Source organism: Cervus elaphus, chromosome 12 (genome assembly GCF_910594005.1).
Source record: "Cervus elaphus chromosome 12, mCerEla1.1, whole genome shotgun sequence".
NCBI lineage: Eukaryota > Metazoa > Chordata > Mammalia > Artiodactyla > Cervidae > Cervus > Cervus elaphus.
The window spans coordinates 78,823,982-78,851,550 of record NC_057826.1 but is presented as its reverse complement, the minus strand read 5'-3'; the positions used below and the strand labels follow the sequence as shown (position 1 = coordinate 78,851,550).

At 37.9% G+C, this 27,569-nt stretch overlaps 1 protein-coding gene across 1 annotated transcript; it reads right to left on the bottom strand.

Moving 5' to 3' along the window:
• Nucleotides 1-852: 852 nt before the first annotated feature.
• RNF212B (ring finger protein 212B) lies at nucleotides 853-27,569 on the bottom strand. The gene is made up of 15 exons (XM_043920589.1): nucleotides 27,438-27,569; nucleotides 25,796-25,896; nucleotides 23,899-23,951; nucleotides 23,359-23,433; nucleotides 15,399-15,514; nucleotides 14,712-14,772; nucleotides 14,019-14,047; nucleotides 12,396-12,442; nucleotides 12,118-12,160; nucleotides 11,893-11,953; nucleotides 11,490-11,538; nucleotides 4,050-4,089; nucleotides 3,653-3,753; nucleotides 2,888-2,949; nucleotides 853-989 (listed from the first exon to the last, which is right to left on the bottom strand). The coding sequence occupies exons 2-15, from the start codon at nucleotides 25,893-25,895 to the stop codon at nucleotides 939-941; spliced, it is 888 nt and encodes a 295-aa protein (XP_043776524.1). The 5' UTR covers nucleotide 25,896; nucleotides 27,438-27,569; the 3' UTR covers nucleotides 853-938.

The following is a 27,569-nucleotide window of genomic DNA, read 5'->3' as shown; positions in this document are numbered from 1 at the left end:
TGAGGTAAAGTAAATGAACAAAACTTGAAATAGATCAGTACCTATTACTAGGCAGATTGCTTTCTGCACCTGCTACAGCGTAGGCTCTCTCTCAGAAGAGGGGAAGTCTAGAAATGCCTTTAAAAATAAGTTCAGTTTCAGAAAGGGTAATGGGATCCTATTCAGCTACAAGGTCATTCCTAAGACCTAATTTATCTCTAGCGGATGCTATCTTCAGTTTTCCAATATTTTCACTTAAGGTATACCTGCCTATGGCCCACCCAGTTAATCCTTCATTTCTACCCCTTAATACCCAAAGAAGAATAAATGTTTGATCTCAGTGGTAGTGTTCTTTGCTTATCCCACCATTTGAGAGTTTATGACGTCAACGGAGTTACAGTAGCAATAAAAGGGCATCCCCTTTGTTTCATTATCTGTATACTTTAGTAGGGCTTCAAGCCTGTCTCTCCAACTGTTACCAAACAGAAAGAAAGGAAAATCAACATATTTAACAGGATCTAGGTACAGAGGAAACAACAGGGAAGTAGAAAAATTATAATAGGCCAAGGAACAGTTATTGCTTGTTAACACTGACAATGGGAGAATATATACAAAGCTAAAAAGTGAAATCCAGAAATAAAACATGGTTAATAAGTATATCACCCCACCCCACCCCCCAATGATACCAAGAACTGTTTTTATAACCTTTGTTTCAAGTTGCAGGAAATAAAGGAGCTATCTGTATCCTGTGGGAGAGATAATAAACATCTTCCTGAAGGACTGACCTGATCACTTTCATAGGAAGTAATACAGTGTGTGTAGGGTAAAGATTGAGAGAAAGTACAGAATGAAACAGGCATAGGCAGGGGTACATTTTCCAAGGGCATCACACCTAAGTGAGTATGAGATGCCTCTGTCCATCCTTCAGCAGTATGCATAGGTGAGACCTTGAAGGTGGTCTATCTGGGAGTGTTCCATGCTTCTCTCCCTCTGGCTAATCCCATCTGCCTCTGTTGGTAGAGATTGCAGCACAGGACAGGAAGGCAGTTAAGGGCGTTTATAACAAAAAAGGGCAAGTAAGGCCCTTTTAAGTCATTATATGAAGTTTAGCATGACAGTAAACCACTGCTGTTGCTTCCCCATAGTTTTCTTCATTGCAAGAAAATTTGATAAGATTTGATACGTCCAGTGTGACAAAGGCTATGTCTCTACTTATGAAACTGGAATGTTTCAGTTGGTTTATGGTGATAAGGTAGACTATTTCTGAAATCAAACTGGGGAAACCTGGAACATGACTACCATACCCAGAGACCATTACCAGGGAGGCAGAATTATGTCTCTGGGTAAGTGGTACTTTCTTCAATAACTCTTAATACAAAAACAGTAATATATATATTAAAAAAAAAAAAACAGTAATATAATGAATTCACACATACCCATCACCCAACTTCAACAATTAATTCATGGCAAATTTTCTTTGATTTCTGCTCCCTCACACTACCCTGCTCCACTAGATGAAGCTAAAGCAAAACTAGGACAATCATTTAACTTTCTATCCATAAATATTTTAGTATGCATCTCCGAAAGATAGACTTATTTTTTTTTTTAGACTTTTAAAAAACAACCACAATAGCATCATGCCGACCAAAAAAAAACCCCATTAAAAGCTCTTTAATCAAATGTCCACTAAATATTCAGTTTTCATCAACTGTCTCATACATAAATGGTTTTATACAGTTTACTCCAATCAAGATCCAACTGAAGAACATTTACTTGCAGATGGTTTATATGTCTCAAGTCTTTTTTTCACCTGTAGGTTAATCCCCCCATTTACAAGGATCCTGGGCTTCCCTGGTGGGTTAGCAGTAAAGAATCTGCCTGCAAGGCAGGAGCCACAGGAGATGTGGGTTCAATCCCTGGGTCAGGAAGATACCCTGGAGGAGGGCATGGCAACCCACTCCAGTATTCCTGCCTTAGGCATCGGATGGACAGAGGACACTGGCAGGCTCTCAGTCCATAGGGTCGTAAGGAATCCACAACTGAAGCTAGTTAGCATGCACACATGCAGAGGGATGTTATTTCCCCCAGTGTTGCCTTTTAAGGCTTAGACTCTAATTCCTTGCTGATGAAAATAAAGGGCATTTTGGAGTCTGAGAGCAAAATATTTACCTACCTTAGATGGTCACCAGGAGCTTGGTCTAAATATTCTCAATAACCCAAGACTTAAAAGTAAACTTAAAAGAGAGCTCCTTACAAACCTTTCTTCTTGTTCCCGTGCCCTTTTACTCTTGTTTTCTGGATCAGAATCCGTTTCATAAATTTACAAAACATTATTCTAGTTATCTCTGGAGAAATATAAATGGCTTTCCCTAGTTCATTCAGTATCTCTATCTAAAAGATATATTCCATTGAAAATCTTTATCTGTGAAACTTTTGGGAATGTTATTTGTGTTAGCATACTTATTAGGTTCACTCCCTTGCAGTAAGGAAGCCACCTGACAAGGCTGGAGACAAAGGTTCCATCCCTGGGTCGGGAAGATCCCCTGGAGAAGGAAATGGCAACCCACTGCAGTATTCTTACCTGGGAAATCCCATGGACAGAGGAGCCTGGCAGTCTACAGTTCATGGGGTTGCAAAGAGTTCAACATGACTTAGCAACTAAACAACAAGAACTGTGTGACCTAATTTTTAAACCCCAAACCAGGAGGCCAATCTGACAGTAGAATAGAACCTTAGAAACTAAGACCACTCTGAAAAACTGTGTGCATATGATTACCACACTTGAAATCCACCTCCCTCTTCACTTGTTACATTTTATCACCTTAACAAGACACCAGAATGAGGCATTTAGTGTGCAGGCCTAACTGAGGTTTTCATGTGCAGACAAGTTAGACCAGCTAGGGCTCACCTGTAGGAGTGGTAGCTGGAAACCAGGAAGGCTCTCCGGTGTGGTTCTGTTCTGCCTCTGACCTTAAGGATGGAATGGAATGATGAAAGATAACTTCCTAGAGCATTTCCTCAGTATTGTTAATTATGGATCAGGTTAAATAAGTGGTTCTTAATCTATAGTACACTACTCAGAAGAGAAAAGGCTGTTAGCTAAGTAACTCAAGAGTTATAAGGTTCATTATTTTCCTTTGAGGATGGGGTACTGACATGGAGGTCTGAGATTTGAATTTAACTATGAATAGAAAGATGCAAAGACAATATCAAGATTTTGGTGAGCTATGGAAGATGACAGGCCCTTATCACAAGGACTGGTAGCAGAAGTATCTTAGAAACATGAGGAGAAAAAAGATGCTGGTTTATCATTTTCATTGAGCACTGAGCCCCCAGCAGTGTTCCAACATAGGGATCTCAAAAGCAACAGACCAAAAAAAAAAAAAGCCAGTTTAATATTACAGGTCAATCATCTGGCCAAATATTACAGCAGACTTTGATTCCTGGGATAATATGAGTGAAAATTAGGCACAATCCAAAGCCTGCCTTCACTGTGAAGGAAATGGTCTTAAAGAAAATTAAGGGGTACAACTTGAGACAATGCTTTTCCAGGGTCTAGAATAGCATGTAAAAAAAAAAAAAAACTCAACTTCTTTTCACCTTGAAATCGTCATTTTAGTATATATGTTGATAGTTGAAGCGCCACTTCTTTAGGAATGTTAAATTAACTTACCTGAATTATTAGGGGTGAAGACTCTTGTGTGACCTGAATCCCCACCATTTAGAGATGGTCTGAAAGAAAAGACCCCCTGTCCAGAGGAGACAGATGAAGCTCTAAAGAGGGGAAACAAGAGCATCAACAGAAAAAAGGAAAAGTTAAAGTAAAAAGCATGTGTAAAGGAAGAGCCTACACATTTAAGCCATAGAGGAAATAAATCCCCTGCTTGCAACTGCGAATACAATTAAATAATTTAGATATGTATTAGACACAGTAATATTCTATCTTCTCTTTTGTTTACAAGGTAGATTATAAATTTCAGTAGTACACATCAGTGGAGAAATAACTCCAGGGCTGCTGGCAGAATGTCAGTGGGAACAGATCTCAAGTGAAAGGAAACAGTGTTACTTACCTATAAGATAGGCTGTGAGTAGAAGCTGGTGAAGGGGTTTCTGGGAAGCATAAAAATGAGTCTGTGAGATAATCTATGAACTGAGAAGAGATCCAGATATTCTGGGGACCAGGGTAAAGGAACTGGGGATCAAAGATTTTCAGTAAATATGTCAGGTTTTGGGGCTAAAGGCAAGTGAAAAAGCCCACAAATCACCTAGCAGTGGATAATTATGGAACTGTCTTCTCTCTTTCATGAGTTTGTAGGCTAGGATCATGAGCACACTGCTCTGATGTGCTCTAATGTATCTGTGCCTTGATTTCCCCTCTAAGTTGAAGATTACCAGAAAGAATGTCTAAACACAACGGGTCATTAAATTGGTGACATCAATAAAAATGGCAGAGTAAGGACCTCCACAGAGTCTCTCAATAAAAGGAATGAGAAATCTGGCAAAAACTGTCAGTTGACTACTTTCAGAATTATGGAAATTAACAAAGCATTTTTAACAATCTGGGAAAAGTTTATTCCAGAAAAATAACCAAATGTGAGTGAGAACAGTGAGCTTTGGGAATTTTAACTTGCCCTAGTCCCACTTTTCCCTCTCCAGCTCAATGGAAGCATTGAAAACCAAGTCTGGCAGTCATCATAGGGGATGGAATGGGGTTAGAACTCTTTCAAAGCCTCATTCCCAGAAAACTGTCATTACTTCACCTGTCTAGCAGTTCACTGGAAGACTTCACTTGCAAGGCTGCCTTTATTTGACCTGACTTGATGCCAAACTGGCGTGCTGCAGTCCATGAGGTCGTAAAGAGTTTATGACTTAGCAACTGAACAAAGAGCCAAACTTACTAGGACTTGGAGCTTAGAGTTCACCAAGTGTGAAAAGCCTTTCTCCCAGGAGTGTTTGTTGCAAACAACTAAAGGTATTTGTTTAGGCTGCCTGAGGTGACTATCAATTGGAACAAATAAAAGTCTAATCAAAAAGCATCAAAAGAAAGCTATGGAATGAGTTGTCTTCAGGGACTCTGAAAAGGAACAACAGGTTCTTGGGAATCGAGGCCATGTGCACAGGGCTATATGCATGCTCAGAAAAGACCTAAAAAGACCCTAAGCTGTCATCCTGGGCTTACGTAGACGTCACACAAGCAGAAAGGGAAGGCTACGGCACAGGAGTCAACTGCCTGAGTGTTGAAAGTGCACCTCAATATACAGTCCTTTAGCACACACTGAGGGTTACTGGTATCAGGTGTTTAAGGAAATCTCTGTCCAATCATTAGCTGACCACTAAGCTAACTGAAAAGAGACTTCAGTGGCCACACATGACAAAGAAAACAGATTTTACAGAATTAGTTTTGGAAAGTCACTAAACAACAATGACAAACAACAACAACAAACGCTGGGAGGCGAGGGAGTACCTGATTCTTAGGGTTGCCGTGTTATATTATTTAGCTGTCTAGTTTTCAACAATTATAAGGCATGAAAGAAACAAGAAAGTAGAACCTACAAAAGGAAAGGAAAAAAGCAGTAGAAACTGTCTTTGAGGAAGCCTAGATACATTAGGAGGGCATGGCAACCCACTCCAGTATTCTTGCCTGGAGAATCCCATGGACAGGGGAGCCTGTGGGCTACAGTCCATAGGGCTGCAAAGAGTTGGACACAACTGAAGTGACTTAGCATGCACACGCATGCACGCACGCACAGATACATTAGACTTTTAAGGGAAAGCCTTTAAACCAACTATTTTAAACCTATTCAGATAACTAAAGAAAACCATGTCTAGAGCACTAAATGAAAGTATGACAATCGTCTCACCAAATAGAGAATACTAAGTAAATATAAATTCTGGAATTGATAAGTAAAAGCTAACTAAAATGTAAACTTCACTAGAGATATGAGCAGGCAGAAGAAACAGCAAATTTGAAGATAATTCAATTGAGATTATCCAGTCTGAGGAAGATAAATAAAAAGGAATGACAAATAATGAACAGAGCCTCAGAAAACTTGATGGAATACCATCAAGCATACCAGCACGTACAAAATGGGAGTCCCAGAAGGAAAACAAAGCGGACAAGGGGCAGAGAGAATTATCTGAAGATATAAGGGCTGACAACTTCCCAAATTGATGAAAATATTAATCTATAAATCCAAGAAGCTCAACAAATCCCTAAGATGATAAATCAAAGAGATCCATACCTGGATGCATCATAAACTGTTGAAAGCTAAAGACAAAAAAAAGAGAGGAACCTTGAAAGCAGCAAGAGAGAAGCCATTCATCACATGCAAGGGATTCTCAATAAAACTGGCACTGATTTCTCCTCAGAAACCATGGAGGCCAGAACATAGGAGGATAACATATTCAAAATGCTAAATGAAACAATGTCAACCAAAAGTTTTAAATCCAGCAAAACTATCTTTCAAAAATGAAGGAGAAATTAAGATACTCCTTGATAATGGATAAAACAACTAGACGAGATCAGCAGGAAAATAGAAGATTTAAACAACATTATGAGGACTTTCCTGGTGGTCCAGTGGTTAAAAATCTGCTCTCCAATGCAGGGGACACAAGTTTGATCCCTGGTCAGAGAACTAAGATCCCACATGCTGTGAGGCAGCTAAGCCCACGTGCTGCAACCACAGAGCCTACAACTCTGGAGCCCAAGCCACAGCCAGAGAGAAACCACAACGAAAGATCCTGCATGCCGCAACACAGCCAAGATCTGTTGCAGCCAAACAAATAAATATTTTTTAAAACACATCAACACTACATACCAACTAAATTAACAGACATCCTACAACAGCAGAATATACATTCTTTTCAAGTGTACCCGGAACACTCCCCAGAATAGACAATGCTTTAGGCCATACATTTAAAAGGATCTAAATCATACAAAATATGTTGTCCAACAACAGTGAAATGAAATTAAAATCAAAAACAGGAGGAAATTTGGGAAATTAACAATTATATGGATAATCAACACTGCTAAATAACTAGTGGATCAAACAAAAAAAAAATCACAGAAGTTAGAAAATACTTTGAGATGAATGAAAACAAAAACACAATCCTTGAAAGATGCAGTGAAAGCAGTGCTCAGAGTGAAACGTAAACGTAAACATCTATATTAAAAAAGCAGATCTTAAGTCAATAATGAAACCTTCCACTTTAGTAAATAAGAAGAACCAAACCCAAAACCAGAAGGAAAGAAAAAGATCAGAGCAAAAATAAATGAAATAGAGAATAGGAAAATAATAGAGAAAAATCAAGAAAACCAAAAGTTAGTTCTTTGAAATGATCAACAAAATTCACTAATCCTGAGGGGGTAAGGGGAGGGATAAATTAGGAGGCTGGGACTAACATATACATACTACTATGTATAGTTAGTTAAAATAGATTACCAACAAGGACCTACTGTATAGCACAGGGAACTCTACTCATATTATACAATAACCTAAACGGAAAAGAATCTGAAATATATATACATATATTGCTGTGCTGTAAACCTGAAACTTACATGGTATTATAAATCAACTATAGTTCAATAACAAATTTTTAAAACTTCCTTCTTAGAGTTGTTTAAAACACTTGACTAATCTTTAGCCAGGTTGTCCAAGAAAAAAAGAGAGCCTTAAATAACTAAAATCAGGAATAAAAGAGAGTATTACTACTAACTTGACAGAAATAAATTGGCTAAGACACCTACTCTTCAAAGGGGTGAGTATGAAAGAATCAGAGGGAGACTATTTGGTGAATTTCAAAAATGGCTATTTCAGGAAGAGATTTGTGAATTTCAAAATTGCCTCTTGGGAAAGAAAGGGAAATCCTTTCCAATAAATATTCTCTATGGACTGACTAATGTCTTAAAAAACAGTAGTAAGAATAATAGTTCGAAGGGGAAAGAGACAAGAAATTAAGTTGGAGTTTTACAGAGTATTTCTTCTCTGCAATATTTTTATGTCTGAGCACATGGACCACAGGCTTGTCTAACTCAATGAAACTAAGCCATGCTGTGTGGGGCCACCCAAGATAGCCGGGTCATGGTGGAGAGGTCTGACAGAATGTGGTCCACTGGAGAAGAGGATGGCAAACCACTTCAGTATTCTTGCCTTAACCCCATGAGCAGTATGAAAAGGCAAAAAGATAGGACACTGAAAGATGAATTCCCCAGGTCAGTATGTGCTCAATATGCTACTGGAGATCAGTGGAGAAATAACTCCAGAAAGAATGAAGGGATGGAGCCAAAGCAAAAACAACACCTAGTTGTGGATGTGACTGATGATAGAAGCAAGGTTCGATGCTATAAACAGCAATATTGCATAGGAACCTGGAATGTTAGGTCCATGAATCAAGGCAAATTGGAAGTGGTCAAACAGGAGATGGCAAGAGTGAACGTTGACATTCTAGGAATCAGCGAACTAAAATGGACTGGAATGGGTGAAATTTAACTCAGATGACCATTATATCTACTACTGTGGGCAGGAATCCCTTAGAAGAAATGGAATAGCCATCATAGTCAACAAAAGAGTCCAAAATGCAGTACTTGGATGCAGTCTCCAAAATGACAGAATGATCTCTGTTCATTTCCAAGGCAAACCATTCAATATCACGGTAATCCACTTCTATACCCCGACCAGTAACGCTGAAGAAACTGAAGTTGATCGGTTCTATGAAGACTTACAAGACCTTTTATAACTAACATCCAAAAAAGATGTCCTTTTCATTATAGGGGACTGGAATGCAGAAGTAGGAAGTCAAGAAACACCTAGAGTAACAGGCAAATTTGGCCTTGGAGTACAGAATGAAGCAGGGAAAAGGCTAATAAAGTTCTGCCAAGAGAATGCACTGGTCATAGCAAACACCCTCTTCCAACAACACAAGAGAGGACTCTACACATGGACATCACCAGATGGCCAACACCGAAATCAGATTGATTATATTCTTTGCAGCCAAAGATGGAGAAGCTCTATACAGTCAGCAGAAATAAGACTGGGAGCTGACTGTAGCTCAGATCATGAACTCCTTACTGCCAAATTCGGACTTACATTGAAAAAAGTGGGGAAACCCACTAGACCATTCAGGTATGACCTCAATCAAATCCCTTATGATTATACGGTGGAAGTGAGAAATAGATTTAAGGGACTAGATCTGATAGACAGAGTGCCTGATGAACTATGGAGAGATTCGTGACATTGTACAGGAGACAGGGATCAAGACCATCCCCGTGGAAAAAAAATGCAAAAAAGCAAAATGGCTCTCTGAGGAGGGCTTACAAATAGCTGTGAAAAGAAGAGAAGCGAAAAGCAAAGGAGAAAAGGAAAGATATTCCCATTTGAATGCAGTGTTCCAAAGAATAGCCAGGAGAGATAAGAAAGCCTTCCTCAGCGATCAATGTAAAGAAATAGAGGAAAACAATAGAATGGGAAAGACTAGAGATCTCTTCAAGAAAATTAGAGATACCAAGGGAACATTTCATGCAAAGATGGGCTCGCTAAAGAACAGAAATGGTATGGACCTAACAGAAGCAGAAGATATTAAGAAGAGGTGGCAAGAATACACAGAAGAACTGTACAAAAAAGATCTTCACAAACCAGATAATCACGATGGTGTGATTACTCACCTAGAGCCAGACATCCTGGAATGTGAAGTCAAGTGGGCCTTAGGAAGCATCACTACGAACAAAGCTAGTGGAGGTGATGGAATTCCAGTTGAGCCATTTGAAAACCTAAAGATGATGCTAGAAAGGTGCTGCCCTCAATATGTCAGCAAATTTGGAAAACTCAGCAGTGGCCACAGGACTGGAAAAGGTCAATTTGCATTCCAATCCCAAAGAAAGGCAATGCCAAAGAATGTTCAAACTACCACACAATTGCACTCATCTCACACACTAGTAAAGTAATGCTCAAAATTCTCCAAGCCAGGCTTCAGTGATATGTGAACCGTGAACTTTCAGATGTTCAAGCTGGTTTTAGAAAAGGCAGAGGAACCAGAGATCAAATTGCTAACATCCTCTGGATCATCGAAAAAGCAAGAGAGTTCCAGAAAAATATCTATTTCTGCTTTATTGACTATGCCAAAGCCTTTGACTGTGTGGATCACAATATACTGTGGAAAATTCTGAAAGAGATGGGAATACTAGACCACCTGACCTGCCTCTTCAGAAACCTGTATGCAGGTCAGGAAGCAACAGTTAGAACTGGACATGGAACAACACACTGGTTCCAAATAGGAAAAGGAGTACATCAAGGCTGTATATTGTCATCCTGCTTATTTAACTTATATGCAGAGTACATCATGAGAAACGCTGGGCTGGAAGAAGCACAAGCTGGAATCAAGATTGCCGGGAGAAATATCAATAACCTCAGATATGCAGATGACACCACCCTTGTGGCAGAGAGTGAAGAAGAACTAAAGAGCCTCTTGATGAAAGCGAAAGAGAAGAGTGAAAAAGTTGGCTTAAAGTTCAACATTCAGAAAACTAAGATCATGGTATCCGGTCCTGTCACTTCATGGCAAATAGATGGGGAAACAGTGGAAACAGTGGCAATCTTTATTTTTTTGGCTTCAAAATCACTGCAGATGGTGATTGCAGCCATGAAATTAAAAGACACTCCTTGGAAGAAAAATTATGACCAACCTAGACAGCATATTAAAAAGCAGAGACATAGTCTAGTCAAGGCTATGGTTTTTCCAGTGGTCATGTATGGATGTAAGAGTTGGACTATAAAGCTGAGCGCCAAAGAATTGATGCTTTTGAACTGTGGTGTTAGAGAAGACTCTTGAGAGTCCCTTGGACTGCAAGGAGATCCAACCAGTCCATCCTAAAGGAGATCAGTCCTGGGTGTTCATTGGAAGGACTGATATTGAAGCTGAAACTCCAATACTTTGGCCACGTGATGTTAAGAGCTGATTCATTTGAAAAGACCCTGATGCTGGGAAAGATTGAGGGCAGGAGGAGGAGATGACAGAGGATGATATGATTGGATGACATCACCGACTCAATGGACATAAGTTTGGGTAAACTCCGGGAGTTGGTGATGGACAGGGAGGCCTGGCGTGCTGCAGTTCATGGGGTTGCAAAAAGTCGGACATGACTGAGCAACTGAGCTGAACTGAACTGAAGAAGCCAGATACTCTTCAGGCTAACATAAATTGGCATCCAGTTAATCTTCTTTTAGATCTAACTTCTACTGCCATCTTGTGGCAATTAAAAAAAACCCAAGTCAATTACTCAAAAGTTCTATCTCCTGACCAGAGAAATCAAAGACTTCCTATTACTCAAGTTTCAATTTTCTCCTTATCAGTTTGAGAACAGAAATATTATTCAAAAGTAGTGTCTGGATACCTGGGATCACTGTTTAGAGAAAAAGGAAGTAAAATGGCATTATATTATGCACAGAAAACCCGAAATCTGTTGGTACTTTTACAGAATATGTTGGTTTCTGAAAACATTTTTCTCCCCCTCTTACCAGTAAAAGAATCCCTGGGAGTGCTCCTTCCCTGAAGACCTCTGGCTCCCTGAGGGACAAATAACATTAGTAAATATATCCTGATTCTCTGGCTTCCATATTTCATGATATGTATACATTGAAGAATATGTTGTTCTCCCAGAGTGGGTACACAAGTCCAAGAAAGACCCACATTTTAATCCTTCCAAAATTAACATCATGGACACTGTTAATGTGGTCCACTATTTTCACCTCTATTCATTCCAAGCTATGAATTAGGTCTGCTTCTAATATCAGGTCTGCACTGCCAAAAGAGAGACAATTCATGCCAAAACCAATAAAAGTTTAATATTCTTTCTTTAATCTTGGCTTTTATTTAGCATTAGAAATCTCAGTCTGGAAAGACAATGTAAACATTACTTACTTGTCCCAAGTTACTAAAGCCAGCCATTCTATAAGGGGTAGACTCCACTGAGGAGGACCGACTGTATGAAGTGAAACAAAAACGAAAAGCAAACAAACCTGGTATTAAACTTTTATCGACGTAAAGTCTCCTCAGTCCCTATCTCAGCCACATCTAGGCATTTCTTTCATCTTCCATCTTCTGCCAACAGTTTTAATGTTTCTGTGTAGCGAAAATTCTACTCACCTGACCACTTGGCTACTATGCTGAGAAATGGGTCTTGGAGTAACTAAAAGGGAATAAAACGGAGGATGAAAAGTTGCCATTAATGATGTGCCCTGTTTTGCCTAGCCTGTCTGTTGCAAGTTGGTATCTGCGAGTTTGGCCTTTCCATATCATACATAAGAATAGGAAAAGTCACATTATACTTTCTGAGAGGAAATCATCTTCCTTATGGTTTACAGTTTATGAAAAAGGATATTTATTTATCTCACACTTGTATTTGGGCAAAACATTGTCTCTACCTGACTGAGATGGAGAAGTGATGCCCACTGGCCGAGGTGTGTTTAACCTGCAAGGAAGAAAAAAACAAAAGCAGTTCTAATCTCTGTAAGCAGAACTTGCCACCCCTAGAAGATCAATCACACCATTATTTATAAAAATAATAGCCTCCTCTCTGAGCATAGTGGAAGCAAGGTTTCCATATGGGTCTCCTTGGCTCTCCAATTCCCTAAGTGAAATCTTCTCCACTTCTCTATTTATTGCCAGTAATAGAAATTCTGAAGTCCTTTCATCCTTCCCTTAGTGCCTTACCAGGTATTCTTTTTTTTTTTTTTAATTCATCTGTATTTGTTACAACTTTTTAAAGCAGAATGTGACTTGAGCACTACATTTCCATTCACAAAACTTGCTCCAAGTTACTTTTCCAGCGGCTTTACAACATGCCTGAGCAGGCTTATAAGTTTGCTACTCTAAACAATATTTTTCTTTGGAAAACAAGCCCTATGTATGGACAGCGAATCCAATCAAGTTGGTTCAGCTTAACACACTAACTTCTAGAGGCCTGGCACATGCAGTCATAACTACAGGGGATGGAAGTTTTAAAAAGTATATCCCACCTCCAACTAATAAAAAAAATTAAAAAAAATAAAAAAAAAAAATAAAATAAAAAGTATATCCCAGAAGATGAAAACTTGCTTTAACAAGTGTTTCTTTTAAACATCATGGTATATATACTTCAGAACACTTCAGTGACAGAAAATTTTGGTCTACTAAAGAATCTGCTTGATAGCTAAACACTTCAGACCACAAAGTTAACACAGGTTACATACACACCTTACAACAAACGTAACTACTTCCATCTGTTAAAATAAGCCAACATGAAACTAGGAAAAAACTAGCTCTGCTTTAGTGCTAAAAGTATCACTTACCAGGTATTCTTAACTTTACATATATCTATCCACCCATTTACACATCCACCATTCCCTCACTCCCTCCATCCCCTCTTCCATCTATCCACAAGCATTTATTTAGTGCTCATGTATCTTAGATACTGAGGTTACAAAGATAACTAGAATGTGGTTTCTATTTTTGAGAGGCTTAGTGGGAGAGACAATAAAAAAGCAACGTTCAATGTTATAATGGCTGTATTAGAAGTACAGAGTATGCTAGAACATTAGACTTTAGCTTCTGTGAGTCAACGGCCATGTTTTTTTAATCCATCAGTACAGAGCTGATATTAAAAATATTTAATGATTGGTAGGGTACAGACATTTATAATTAGAAACACTGGTGATGTACACCCAGCACTTAACACAGTACATCACAAACAATAGGTAATTAATGAATACTTATTGAATAAGTGAATAATAGAACATCTAACTCTGCCTAATAGTCTTGACAGAGGAAATGACATGACTTGAATTTTGAAGGATGAGTAGAATTTCATAAGATGATGGTCAAGGGTAGGCACTGCATTCAAGATTTTACGTCAGCGCTTTTCAGTGAGTAACTCTTTCATGGAGAAGTGAAAGATAAATTCATAAACCATTTCCTCCACCTCAGAGCCCACATAAGAGTTAGAGCCAAGTGTCAAGAAAAGATAGATATTTTCAAAGAGGGAAGCTATGGTGCCTAATAAAACTGACCTGCTTCCTTGGTACCAACTTGGAGATTCCTGTAAGTGAAAAAAATGGGGGTGAAGGAAGCTATAGTTCAAGAGTCCCCATCAATGGATGTTACTTTTCAGATAACTAAGCTACAATGTCTTCTAGTTGTGGTTACTAATATTTCCAATAGAAGAAAACAGCTGCAGTGTTACCTTAGAAAATGATTAGCTTTGGGGGAAGAAAATTTTAGTTTCTCTTCACAAAAACACATTGGGAATCCTGAAGACTGATATACATGGGGAAATAGAATCTATGGAGAGAGAAAGGAAAATATAAGAGTAAAATCAAAAGGAACGTTACATAAACACAAAGAACAATCTTGGGAAGACAGAAATGTCTAGGAAATAGAGTTTGATGGAGAAGAAGGGTCCTGAGGTGCCTTGGGATTCTTGAAGAGAAATTTTAAGTTACAACAGATAACTCTTCTGTAAGAGAGCTTCCCCATGTGCCATGTTATGCTTCATTGATGTTCAAGAATGGGTTACCACTATGCTAAATTTTGTCCTCTCATCCCTTCAAGGTCTTCTGTGGCCTCATCCATTTACTACAGTATGTTTATTTTACAACCATTATTAATTATTACCTGCCATGTAAAACTATTCTATTCAGTCAGCTAGACAGATGGGCAAAGTAGAAGAGAAAATAATAGTATGAAAAATCTATTTTATTCACCTTCACGATGGCTAGAAATTTCTTCAGTTCTCCATTCTCTTTCCTTAAGACTGACAGCTCTCTAGGCAAAAGATGGAAACAATGAGCTCCAGCAGGTCAGTGGGATAAAAAAAATTCCTGGTTTTTATTATTATCAAATCTAGTTAATGCTTCCAGAGAGACGTTTGCCACTATACAAGATAATTCTGACAGAGACCTAGTGATTCAGGTCAGCAATGGCAGGGTTTTGGTGGTGAGAAGAACCAGGTGGAGAAAATAAGCATCAGTTGGTATGGTTTCAGAGGCTTTTACACAGAATTGCATCTCTTCTCCATATGCAGCCCTGGCCTGAAGATGTCTGAACATTTCCATCAGGGATTCCATCTTTTAGCTTAAGACTTCCAAAACACATCCTCCTACAGGTAACATTTTAAATGCTATCCCCATCATTATTACTGTGAAAAAGCCATGTCTGATTTCTCTGAAGAAGCAGTTTTTGACCAATGGAAGTAAAAGAGGAAAGCTGTAAAGTACAGAAGGAAGAAAGAGAAAAAGAAAATGGAGACTGAGGGAACAAAATTCTGTACTGAACTTACCCAAGACAAACATAAACACACATGAAGCTATGTTCAGGCTTTGGAACCATAAGGATATAAAGGCTCTAGTTTCTCTGGAAAGGGCTCTTGGGTGACCTGATTTGTCACTTACTTGTCCTGGTTGGTCAGTGTTTCCTGTGACTCCTGCATGGCTGCTTCTAACTTTGTAATTCTATGCTTATAAAAGGCGATGAGGAGATCTGTTTGTTTCTTCTGGAAACTCCACACCTACTAGGGAAAAACAGGCCTTTGACATACAACCCCATAACTCCTTTCCCCTTACTTCCAGCAACAAACAAATTTTTCAATTCATACTCTATTACTGATTGTTTTCTTCTGGAGCATCTGACCTAACTCACGATTCCCCAAAATTAGGGAAAGCCAAAGCTTTACATCTCCAGAATAACATCTTCCTAATATCTTAATGAGAATACTGACACAGATAAGCCCTTTTAAAATACAACCATTCATCATGAGCAAGAAGAGTGACAACCAACAACAACAAAAAAAGTTTCCAAGTTTAGAATTGGTTTAGAATTGGTTCTGACCTTACTTGTTTACAATTAGTTTGGACTCAGCTTCCACATTCCTAGATACTGCAGAGCACTGGTAACCAATTTACTTTCCCTAAGATACACAAAGATACTTCCAGGCTATTTATACTGCTACATTTAAGGGCAAAGAGACAAACACGGAGATGACTTTTCCTGAATATTATTCTGGGCATGGGCAAATAATTTTATCTTTTGCTTTAATTTACCATTTGATGTACTGATGTGCCCATCATGGGATTACTGAATCAGATCAAAAGTTAATATTTAGAAAGCGTTTTAGCTTTGTCAGGCTGTACTTTTGAATACACAGCAGTATTTATGTCTCTTCTGTTTCCTACCTATTCAAGCAATAAACCCTTTGTCTGAGGTCCTTCCTAGTTCTGGTAGTTTTGCCATAAACTTCATTCTCGTCTAATTTGCAAGTTGCTTTTGCCACCTTACTGAAGATTTCTACTTCCGAATCTATACAGTCTCCAGACTCTTAATTTTCTACTCAAAAACACACTAAACTAATTCTATACAGATATGAACTCATTGTAGTCTATTTTTTAAATTGTTCTTATTTCCAATAAAAGTAAAAACATATTCGTTTTAGAAAATTTGAACAATGCAGAAGCAGAAAAAAAGGCACTCACTCCTAAGAGTTATCTAAAATGGCAACGGATTAGGGAGAAATAGATATTACAGGTAGATATAATATATAGCCAAAAGACAGTACCCCAAACATCCTAACCTACTCTTGGGATCAGTTTGTGATAAAATTGTTAGTATCAGGCTTGGGCCAAGAAAGCCCAAATCTTTCCCTAGCCGGGTTACTCCTCCCCTAGTCTTGTGTGCAGGGGGAACAGACCCTCCCCTACTGCGGAATTCCAGGGAACAAGACTAGACTATTGGGGGAACCTTTTGCCTAGGGCTAAGTAGGCCTGCTTCACCTACTTACCCTAAAAAACTAACACCCAAACCTCAGATCTGACCATTCCAAGAGGAAGAAAGATCAATTGGTAAATAACCATCAGCAAAAAGAAGAATCAGAGGAGAAAATCAAGGGATTTTCCCCAAAGCTAGAGTACAAATGTTTGATCTATTTCAAATACACCTACTAAATGAGATTCTAAACTCAGTAATGAATCTCAGTATTTTACAAATCTCAAATGTGAGCAAATTCATTATTCTGTCTCATTCAAATCCTTCAGCCTCATAAAAAGGTTATAGCTTCTTTAGGACAAGTTTTGCCTACTTATTTTTAGTTGGGATTATTTTATTCATATAATAACAGAGCAGATAGTAACAAAAGTAGTTCTGTTGATAACACTAAACATTGTATAATGCCAAGTGTTAAATATTGTTTATTTCATTGTAACAATGCATGGAACTACCTACTTTAATACTCAGACTCCTTTCCTGTATCTTCATATTAGGACCAGGTAAAGGCATCATGGTCTTCATGCTCTGGATTCCCACTGCTTTTAGAATTGATAACATGGGACATAATTTTTATTTTGTTTACTGTAGAATATTTTTAAAATTTCAGTTCTGAATTAGATTCAGTTAATGCCAAGAGGCTGGAAAAAGTAAGGAAGAAACCACTGAAAGATATTGAGAAAGTCACCATACAGAAGTAAAGGGGAGCTCAGTGGTTTCTTAAGACATATGATACAATGTGGGTGTGCATATTATTGCCTTAATTGAAAAGGGGGTTTTTGTCTCATAAAATATATTTTGGAAATGAATATTAGCGTGACCAGCTTTTTGTGTGTGTGTGTGCTAAAGAATGGCTTTCCTAATTTTCACTTTTAAATGTCATTTTTTTTTAAAAAGTCATTTTTTTTAGTTTAAGATTTATATTCCCATGCAATTTTAATGCTTTGAATATTTGTAGAAGAGTTGCTAAGTTTAAAAAATTTACTTTAAAAGCATTGGTAGGGACTTCCCTGCTAGTCCAGTGGCTAAGACTTCACATTTCCAATGCCAGGGGCCCAGGTTCAATCCCCGGTGAGGGAACTAGATTTCACATGCCACAACTAAGAGTTTGCATGCCACAACGAAGATCAATTCCAGAGAGCCACAACCAAGACTGGGCACAGCCAAATAAATAAATTTAGCTCAGCTGGTAAAGAATCCACCTGCAATGTGGGAGACCCTGGTTCAATTCCTGGGTCGGGAAGATCCACTGGAGAAGGGATAGGCTACCTACTCCAGTATTCTTGGGCTTTTCTGGTGACTCAGCTGGTAAAGAATCTGCCTGCAATGCAGGAGACCCAGGTTCAAACCCTGGGTTGGGAAGATCCCCTAGAGAAGGGAGTGGCTACCCACTCCAGTATTCTGGCAAGGAGAATTTCATGGACTGTGTAGTCCATGGGGTTGCAAAGAATCAAACACCACTGAGCGACTTTCACTTTCATATTAAAAAAAATTGGTAAATTCACTATCTCTCCTAGGTACTCAAAATTTATTAGTTTCCCATATCTATCTTTGGTGAAACTGACTTCCTTGTTACTTGATATCTACAGATCTTAGCTGTTGGCTTTTTTTATTTTTTGTAATGCCATGTGGCATGTTAGACCTTAGTTCCCCCTGCAGTATAAGCTCAGAATCTTAACCAACAGACCACCAGGGAATTCCCATAATTCTGAATTATATCTCAAGGTAATCATATAGTTGAGAAATGTAAATTTCTCCTAAGTATTCAGCTAAAATAAATGAGAAGAAAAGACAGAATTAAAATATCAGCATCTTGCAACTCAGTGAACTAATGGATCAATGTAAAGTTCATCAATTTCTACCATCACACAAAATGAAAGACAGAAAACCATTACATACCTCTTGGCAGAACACAGCACTGCTGTAAGTAGTCTTGTCTCATCCCCTCCCCTCAATTTAAATGATTCTGATTAAGCCTAAATAACTATTAACTTAGAGAAAATATAGAGCACAGACAAGCATATTAAATGACTCCAGGCAGATACAATGTGGAAAATCCATGCTGTGAACAGCCTTACAGCACAAGACCATTTTCTTCAACAATAGTAAAAAAGAAACGAGAGGAAACTTACAGTTTAAAATAACCTTAAGAGACAAAATAGTCAACTCAGCTATATAGATTTTATTGAAACCAATTAAAAGTTTTAAAATAATTAAGAAACACTGAGGAAATTGAATATTAACTGATTAATGGATAATATTAGGGAATTATTTTATCATGACATGGTTATATTTAAGAAAAGAATACCTCTTTTAGAGACAGACTCTGAAATATTCACAAATTGAAATGATATGATATCTGATTTTGGCTTCAAAATAATCTAGATGGGGTGGCAGGAGATGGGGTGGTCCAGAAAAAGGAAGATTGGCCAAGAGCTAAGAATTGATGAAGCAGGGTGATGGATACAAGGATAGGAAATACTAAGAGGGATTGTATGAACACTTGTACTTTTGTAGCTCCTCACCATATTGTACAAGAGATATTCAGAAGTATGAATCAATAACTAAAACAAAAGGTGATATGAAAAACAGAAGAAGTATGTATAAAGTATAGAAATGATAATTAAGAGGTGACTTTAGTGTGGAAGTCAAGCATTCCAGGCACAGAGATACAAAACTGTTATACACTACATGGTGTATAAAAGAACTGCAAAGAACTAAACCTACCCTATAGGTTAAGTAATAAATAACCTACATAAGAACTTATGTGGTACATAAAATGTGAAGTGGTAGCTGTAGATGACACTGGAGAGAGAAGATCTGGAGGAACCAGATCTTAAGAGAACTAGGTGTCACTCTGAAGAGTCGGAAACAGGTGATAGGAAACCATCAAAGGGTTTTGAAAAGGCAGTTACATGTTCAGATTTGTAATTGTAAGAGTAATTATGATGCTCAAAGAGATTTGTGCAAAAAAATTTTTTCTTCTAAATGCTTCCTTATCAAAAGCAGGGGACTTCCCTGGTGGGCAAGTGGTTAAGACTTCATGCTTCCACTTCAAGGGGCATGAGTTCCATCCCTGGTTGATGAACTAAGATTCCACATGCTGTGCGGCACGGTCAGAAAGTTAAGTTTTGGGTTGAACAGTTTGTAATCAAAGCGATATTATCTCTTACATTGGGGCCTAAGTTCCTCAACCTGCTCAGTAGTGACAAAGAACTCAACTATACTGTTTCCAAAGTCTTATATAGTGACAGATAAACTCTTTCTTTTCAGGTAAAATAATCTTCAATTAAACAAAACCTTTCTTCAAAGGCATCATTGATTATCTCAGTTGTTCAATGTTGAAATTCAAGTGAGGGATGGAAAACTGGTCTGGTCTATTGATGAGATAGGGTCTTGACTTGATTTTATTCAAATGACTTGTATGGTAGTTATTTATGTACGTTAGGAAAACATATGACTTCAAAGTCAGGCAACTATCGATCAGATCTTTTTTGTATAGTTCTTCTGCATACTGTTGCCACCTCTTCTTAACATCTGTTTCTGTCAGGATCATACCATTTCTGTCCTTTATTGTGCCCATCTTTGCGTGAAATCTTCCCTTAGTATCTCTAGTTTTCTTGAAGAGATCTCTAATCCTTCCCACTCTATTGTTTTTCTCTACTTCTTTGCATTGATCACTGAGGAAGGCTTTCTTATCTCTCCTTGCTATTCTTTGGAACTCTGCATTCAAATGGTTATATCTTTCCTTTTCTCCTTTGCCTTTTGCTAGAATATGGTCCTGCCCATTAGTTTACAGACTGCCTATGGCTGCTTCTATGCTGTAACAGTAGAGTTGAGTAGCTGCAACAGAGACTGCATGGCCTGCAAAGCCTATTTACTGACCTTTCAAGAAATATTTGTCTATCCCAACACTAAACTAATCAAAGTCTTTTTCTGTATTTTCATTTATGCCTTTTGCTCTGAATTGGTCTTTCTTTGTGAATTTACATTTTTCCCTCTTCTTCTCTCAATATCTTCTATTTCCTACTTTACTGATATCCCATCTTGTCTGTTCTTCTTATTTGAATTTACTTAATGAACATTTATTTTATTTCTTTTTTAAAAATAATTTTTATTTATTTTTGACTGTGCTGGGTCTTCCTTGCTGCACGGGCTTTTCTCTAGTTGCAGCCAGTGGTGGCTACTCTGTAGTTGCCAAGAGCAGGCTTCAGTAGTTGCGGCTCAGTAGTGGTGGTTCCCAGGCTCTAGAGCAACGGCTCAATGGCTGCGGCACACAGGCTTAGCTGCTCCTCGGCATGTGGGATCTTCCTGGACCAGGAATCGAACCCAAGTCTCCTTCATTGGCAGACGGATTCTTTACCACTGAGCCACCAGGGAAGCCCTGTTTTATTTCTTAATTTTAAAGTGGAAAGGGCCCAACAAAATGGAAGAAAATGTTTGCAAATCATATACCTGATTTGTACCTAGGATATACACCTAGGTATATATACGGTCCGATATATATGGACTTGTACCTAGAATATATAAAGAACACTTACAACTATTAATAAAAAGACAATCTAACTTTTAAAAAAATGGGTAAAGTATCTGAATAGACATTACTTTAAAGATGACAAACAAATAGCCAATAAGTACATGAGAAGATGCTCAATATCATTAATCATCAGAGAAATGCAAATCAAAACCACACCAAGATACAAGTTCATACCACTAGGATGATTATAATAAAAAAAGACAGATAAAAACAAATGTTGATTAGAATATGCAGAAATCAAAATCCTTACACACTGCTGGTAAAAAGGTAAAATAGGCAAGCACTTGGGAAAACAGTCTGGCAGTTTCAAAAGTTAAACAGAGAACTACCATTTGGCCCAGTGATTTAATTCCTATGTATATATTCAAGAGATATGAATATATATGTCCAAACAAAACTTTGTATGCATATGTTCATAGTGGCATTATTCATAATAATCAAAAGGTGGAAACAACTTAAATGTCCCTCAACTGATGAATGAATACATGAAATGTATATCCATCTATATTATTACTTGGTCATGGGAAGGAATGAAATACTAATGAAGTTCTAATATTTTTACATGGATGAACCTTGAACACATTACACTATGGGGAAGCAGAGCAGAATTCAGACAATAACAAATATATTATAAAATATTAGAGATAAGATTTCCAATGAAAAATAAAGCAGGATAAGTACACTTGGGGCTGCTATTTGAGATGAGTCAGTAAAAGTCTGATTGAGGAAAGAAAATGTGAGCAAAAGACAATCTAGACATTACTTGGATCAGTTATTCAACTTCACAGATTAGGAAAACACATTTTCAGACATTGCTGACTTTACCAAACTGGCACTTCACTAAAGTGATGATTAACTGACCCCTTCCATGTATTTTATCTTGATTACTTGACCATGTGTAATTGGTCCCATGATTAGGTAGGTTAGAATTCAGACTACATATAATTTCTCTACTGATCATTAACTAATCCTTGGGTTAGTTATTAACCAAAGCTCCGCTCTTTCTCTTGTTCATGTGACCTTGTTTACATTTGTCCTTGAGTCTCAGCTGGATTTTATCTCCTCATAATGTTAAATAGTATCTCAAATATGATCGTTCACCCAAGCAGCTAAAAGCAGGATGCCATGAAAGCCCTCTTTTCCCTTCCTCCATCTTCAGAGTCAGGACTGATGACATCAAAGGGGAGACATCGAAGAAAAATGAAATCTACTCTCTTCAGCCAAACATGACAAAGGACCATCTTCATGTTTAATAAAAGAATAACTCTCAAAAAAAAAAAAAAAAGAATAACTCTCAAAATAATGAGAAGAATAGAGAAAAAAAATAGCGATAAAATCTCAAGAAACATACCCAGATAAGAATCCCATGAGGCTATGAAATGATCTTGGTGGAGAACTAAAGAGTGAAAGTGAAAAACCAAAATTTTTACAATTTGGGAACTCTCTCAAATCTGTCCCGCCTCCTCTTCACCTCCTTCCACAACTCGATTGCTCCTGACCAAGTCAATAGCATGACAACATATCATGCATCAGGAAAAGAAAAATATCTTCTAAAGTTCAGACAACTAATTATAAATACTAAATGAAGAATTAAATATATAAGCATTACTAAGAAAGGTTATTGAAAAATAAGAATAGAGAACAAGAAATCCCTTCTTGAACTTAGGTCTATAAGCAAAACTTTGAAAGCCAGGTTGCTAAGTCCACTGCAGGGTCAGACCTATATATTCAAAGCAACTTTTAGAAGATTCACTAAATCTGCACAGAAGGATAATGAAACTGCCTAGAAGCATCTTTATCCTCAAAAATGACTTAATAGAACTAGGCACTACAAGATTCAGCTACATAGTGGTTTTTACAGCCTATCACAGATTTTGGGTCAGTAAAAAGTTAATTGTTGAGATTTGTATTATCAGCGAGGAAAGCAAATAAGGCAGCGAATTTCTCCCCATTGTATACAAATGTACGAATGTAGTTTAAAGAGAACCTTTGGAAAAGAAACAAGATGTAATTATAACTTGCCTGGAAAATCAGACTGTCTTCACTGTTATTTCTCATACCTGAGAGATGTGACTGAAATACTGCAAAGCTGTCTCCACAGGGTTTTTGAAGTACATCTTCTCCTGAGGTTTCAGCTATGAAGAGAATAAGACACATCACAATGGAATGAAATAAAATACTGGCAAATATAGTTAAAGACGTACCACCCTTTCTAAAGCACCAGATAGAATTTCACTGTGCTAGGTAAGAGTGTGATTACTACTGAACCAGGAGATGTTGACTATATGTCTTAATCCTCCTTACCTCACGCTTCTGTGGCAGTAGCCACAAACCCACAAATTATTCTTCTATCTCTTGTTTTCCCCCTCAATTGTTATCTACGTATTTTGTGTCTTTTTTGGGGCTGCATGGTGTGGCTTGTGTGATCTTAGTTTCCTGACCAAGGACTGAACCCAGGTCTGCAGTGAAAGAACTTAGTCCTAACCACTGAACCGACAGGGAATTCCCGCCAACTTTCACTTCATAGTCACTGTATTCTTTGTATACTTCCTATACATCAGGAAACAGGATAAGATTGTGACAGAGAAGGAAAAACTTACATTATCAGAAAGAGCCAGATACTTGCAGGCAGTTCCACAAACAGCACATTTTTCTAGGGGGGAAAGGGAAAAAATGTTTGGTTCTCATGGGCATGAAGTAAGATTTTCCCAAAGTATGTGCTAATAGTCAAGTTGGCTAGCTAATGAAAAGAGGTTCTTACTGAATTCAGAATGTCACTGTGCTAAAAAAGGACCTCAACTTGAGCACCATGCCAGAAATCATACATGCCAAACATGTATGTTGATGAGAAGTAAGGCTTTCACTCTGTACCTCTACCCATCTCCTTTTTAATAAATTCCCAGTTTTCTGCTACACATGAGGGACAGTTGCCTCCCAGCAGTCATTGAGGGGTGTACATTTACTAGAGTCTAGGAAGAGTTACCAATGATCTCAACTTTAAGTTATTATTTTTTTACTCCATCTCCCTGACAGTAGGCACACATTGGGTACCTGAAGAAATTCTCCAATTATTCCTGCCCTGTTCGCACTTTGCTAGTATTCCTGGATATCGTTCTGAAGCTCTCCTACCCTCATTGTCTGATTAACTCAACATGAAAGATTTGAGAATTAAAATTCCTAATCTTCCTTTGAAGTTGAATTTTTAGTAGTGGTGCTGGTTATTGATTAAGATAAATGCCATGTCAGGAGAAAACATCATATGACATGTGCTTCACTGAGACAAACTGCTCCAAAGTGAGCTGCTGTTAGCATAGTAATAGCTTTGTTACATTAGCAGAGAACTTAAAAGGGTCATGAGATTCACACCTCAAAAAAGCTTCTCCAGAGGTGAGCTAACCTGACTCTTTTTCCTTGGGGATAAAGTTTTCCCGGTCTTCCTCCTGTACTATTGCCAGAATCAGCTAGCACATCCAAATCATTCTTCTATTTAAGAAAAAGCCAAACAAAGAAACTTCCACAGCTCTCCATCACCTGCAGGATAAAGTTCAGGTTCTTTAGCCTGGTAGGTAGAGCCTTCCATCATCTGGCCACTGCCTACCTCTCTAGCCTCATCTCTCACATTTCTCATCTTATTCTTTTATGTTCTACCAATCCCAATCATGTGTACTTCCCTGTACTAAGTTTTATGATGCTATATTCCTTTATACATGATGTTCTTTTAAACTAGAATGATCTTCCCTGCCTAATTCACTTGGCAGACTCCAATTTATTAATCAAAACTTTATCAAAGTGGCACTTCTTCCATGAAATTTTCCCTGATCAAAGCATCCTAAGTCCCTCTTCTGGACCTACATACCCAGAATACATACATACAGAAAATGTAAGTGTTTCAGCATTAAAAAAAAAAAAAAAAAAAAAAAAGACATATCTTAAAGTCCCACTTCTAGGATTTAACAGTTGCAAGAACTTAGTCAAATCACCTCTTTGAATCAGCTCCCTACTTGTAAAGTGGGTCTACTAATAATTACCTCCTGGGGTTGTGGTAAGGATATATAAAATCAGGACATGTGAAAACCACAAAGGTATTACCCACCACTATCATCATCGTCAATATTTCTAAACAAATTAACTTGACAGACTATACTACTTTCCATTAGAAATGGCTCTTGTTATCAACCACTTTCCCAATTTCTAGTCATCATTTTTATTTTTCTCTCTTTTCTCTAGTCAGTCTCATAATTTTGTGGCTTTCCCTGCTACAGGCTTCAGAACACTGACAGGCACCTTTTGATGTTCATATAATAGATACTCCATTTGCTAAATCATTCTTTGTTAATGGATTCCTCCAATTTTCATAATCAACAGTTTCCTATTATACTCACAGCACATTTGACCTCCTAAGTGACTTTTATTCCAAATTATACAGAGAAATGGCTAATCATTATTTCTAAGTTTAAAACATTTTTGCCTGAATCTGAAAACAGTTAAGTCACTCACCCAGAATCACACATTTTTTACAGAAAATATGGCCACAGTTGGTGACAAAGAAATGGGCCCCATCTTTTCGGAAACATCGGTTGCAGTGAAACCAATCCATTCTGCAGCAAAGAGAGAGAACAATTCTGGGCATAACATAATTATATTTACTATAACATAATTATAGCTGTTCCAAAATCTACTTAACAATGTTTGCTTAGCTTCTGCTAATTTATTGGAATATGAGCATATTTTTGTGGAGTATTTCAATTGGTTGTAAGAAAGTACATATATCTCTGAAGTGTAAAAAAGCAGACTGCAGAGTATGCAATGCCATTTTCTAAAAAGTATACATATTCAGAAAAGTAACAGGACAGTGATGATTTCTTTTTTGAATGGTGAGATTATGGATATTTCTGTGTATATGCTGTCTTTACACTGTTTCGTTTTCTAAGTTTTCTGTATTAATTCAGGTATTAATTTGTAATTAGAAAAAACAATCTTTAAAAAAAAGAACCATCTACGTGTTTCCTAATAGTTTCCTGTGATACAGCAAGATGGAGCAAGGAGGAGGTAGTGGACAAAATATAGAAGATCACATATTAACCACTTGGGACACATTTTATCGAAGAGAAACATGGTTTTTGAATGATGTCTCAGCTTGTTTACATTTTCTTCTACTCCACAGAACCTCGGAATCATAGATCTGAAAGTGATCTTAAAAATCATTTAATGTTTTGTCCAATCCCATCCTTTTTTAAAAGATGCATTTGAAAAAATAAAAATAAAAGATGTATTTGATATTCACTGAACAGCAAGATTTGAAACAAAAAAACTGACATTAAAAACACAGAACTGATACATACTGAGCTGTCATTAGTTCATATATTTAATGAATTTATATTTCATGAATATACTACAAGAATGAAATAGGTTTGATTTTAATTTAAAATTAAATTGCGGGAAAAAAACAAAATAGAAGGTAAATTTTTTCCCCACTTAAGTTTTTTCTTTAAAAAAGTTTTAAAGTCGTTTATGGAGGCATTTGCTCAAAGGGTGTTGGCTAGTTTGTCCCACACTTTAACATTTTTGTCACACAAGGGCAAGATTCAAGACAAAAACACTGAATAAATGTTTCAATAGGGCTTCCCAGATGGCGCTAGCGGTAAAGAACCCGACTGCCAATGCAGGATCTGTAGACACACCGGTTCGATCCCTGGGTGGGGCAGATCCCCTGGAGGAGGGCACGACAAACCACTCCAGTATGCTTGCCAGGAGAATCCCTTGGACAGAGGAGCCTGGCAAACTACAGCCCATCGGGTCGCAAAGAGTCAGACACGACTGAAGCGACTGAGCATGCAAACGTTTCAACGCAAAGACATTACACAGAGCCACCAGCTTCAGATTTCTATTTGTTGCTCACAGACACACTAACTTCTCCCAGAAGTGAGTCTAAAGAACTACTGGAAAGGTCCCAGTTATAATGCTCCCAGTTAGACGGAGCAAGAAGAATTTTAATCAAATGGGTTGACCAAATGAACTCTTTCAAAGAAGAGCCGTTAACCGGGTTTGTGAGGGTAAGACTCGCCCTATTTCTAAGAGCGATGGAGACTTGGCAAAGGCTCGAATTTACCAGAAGCTCTTTTTAAACTATATTCCCTACCTGTTTGACCGCAGTGATCCAGGAAGGCCTCGGATCTCACCGAAATCAACCAGCTCTCAAGAAGAGCTGGAAATGGCGGGAAAAAATAGAGCGAGTCTGGCACCAGCGAGAGACAAGCAACTGGGCGTGTCC

Coding starts and splice junctions, on each gene's coding strand:
- RNF212B (XM_043920589.1), bottom strand. CDS start 25,895: ATGGATTGGTTTCACTGCAACCGATGTTTCCGAAAAGATGGGGCCCAT. Junction 14,773..15,398: donor ACACTGACCAACCAGGACAA/GTAAGTGACAAA, acceptor TCTTTTGCCTAG/AGAGCTGTCAGTCTTAAGGA. Junction 11,539..11,892: donor GCTTTAGTAACTTGGGACAA/GTAAGTAATGTT, acceptor TTTGTCCCTCAG/GGAGCCAGAGGTCTTCAGGG.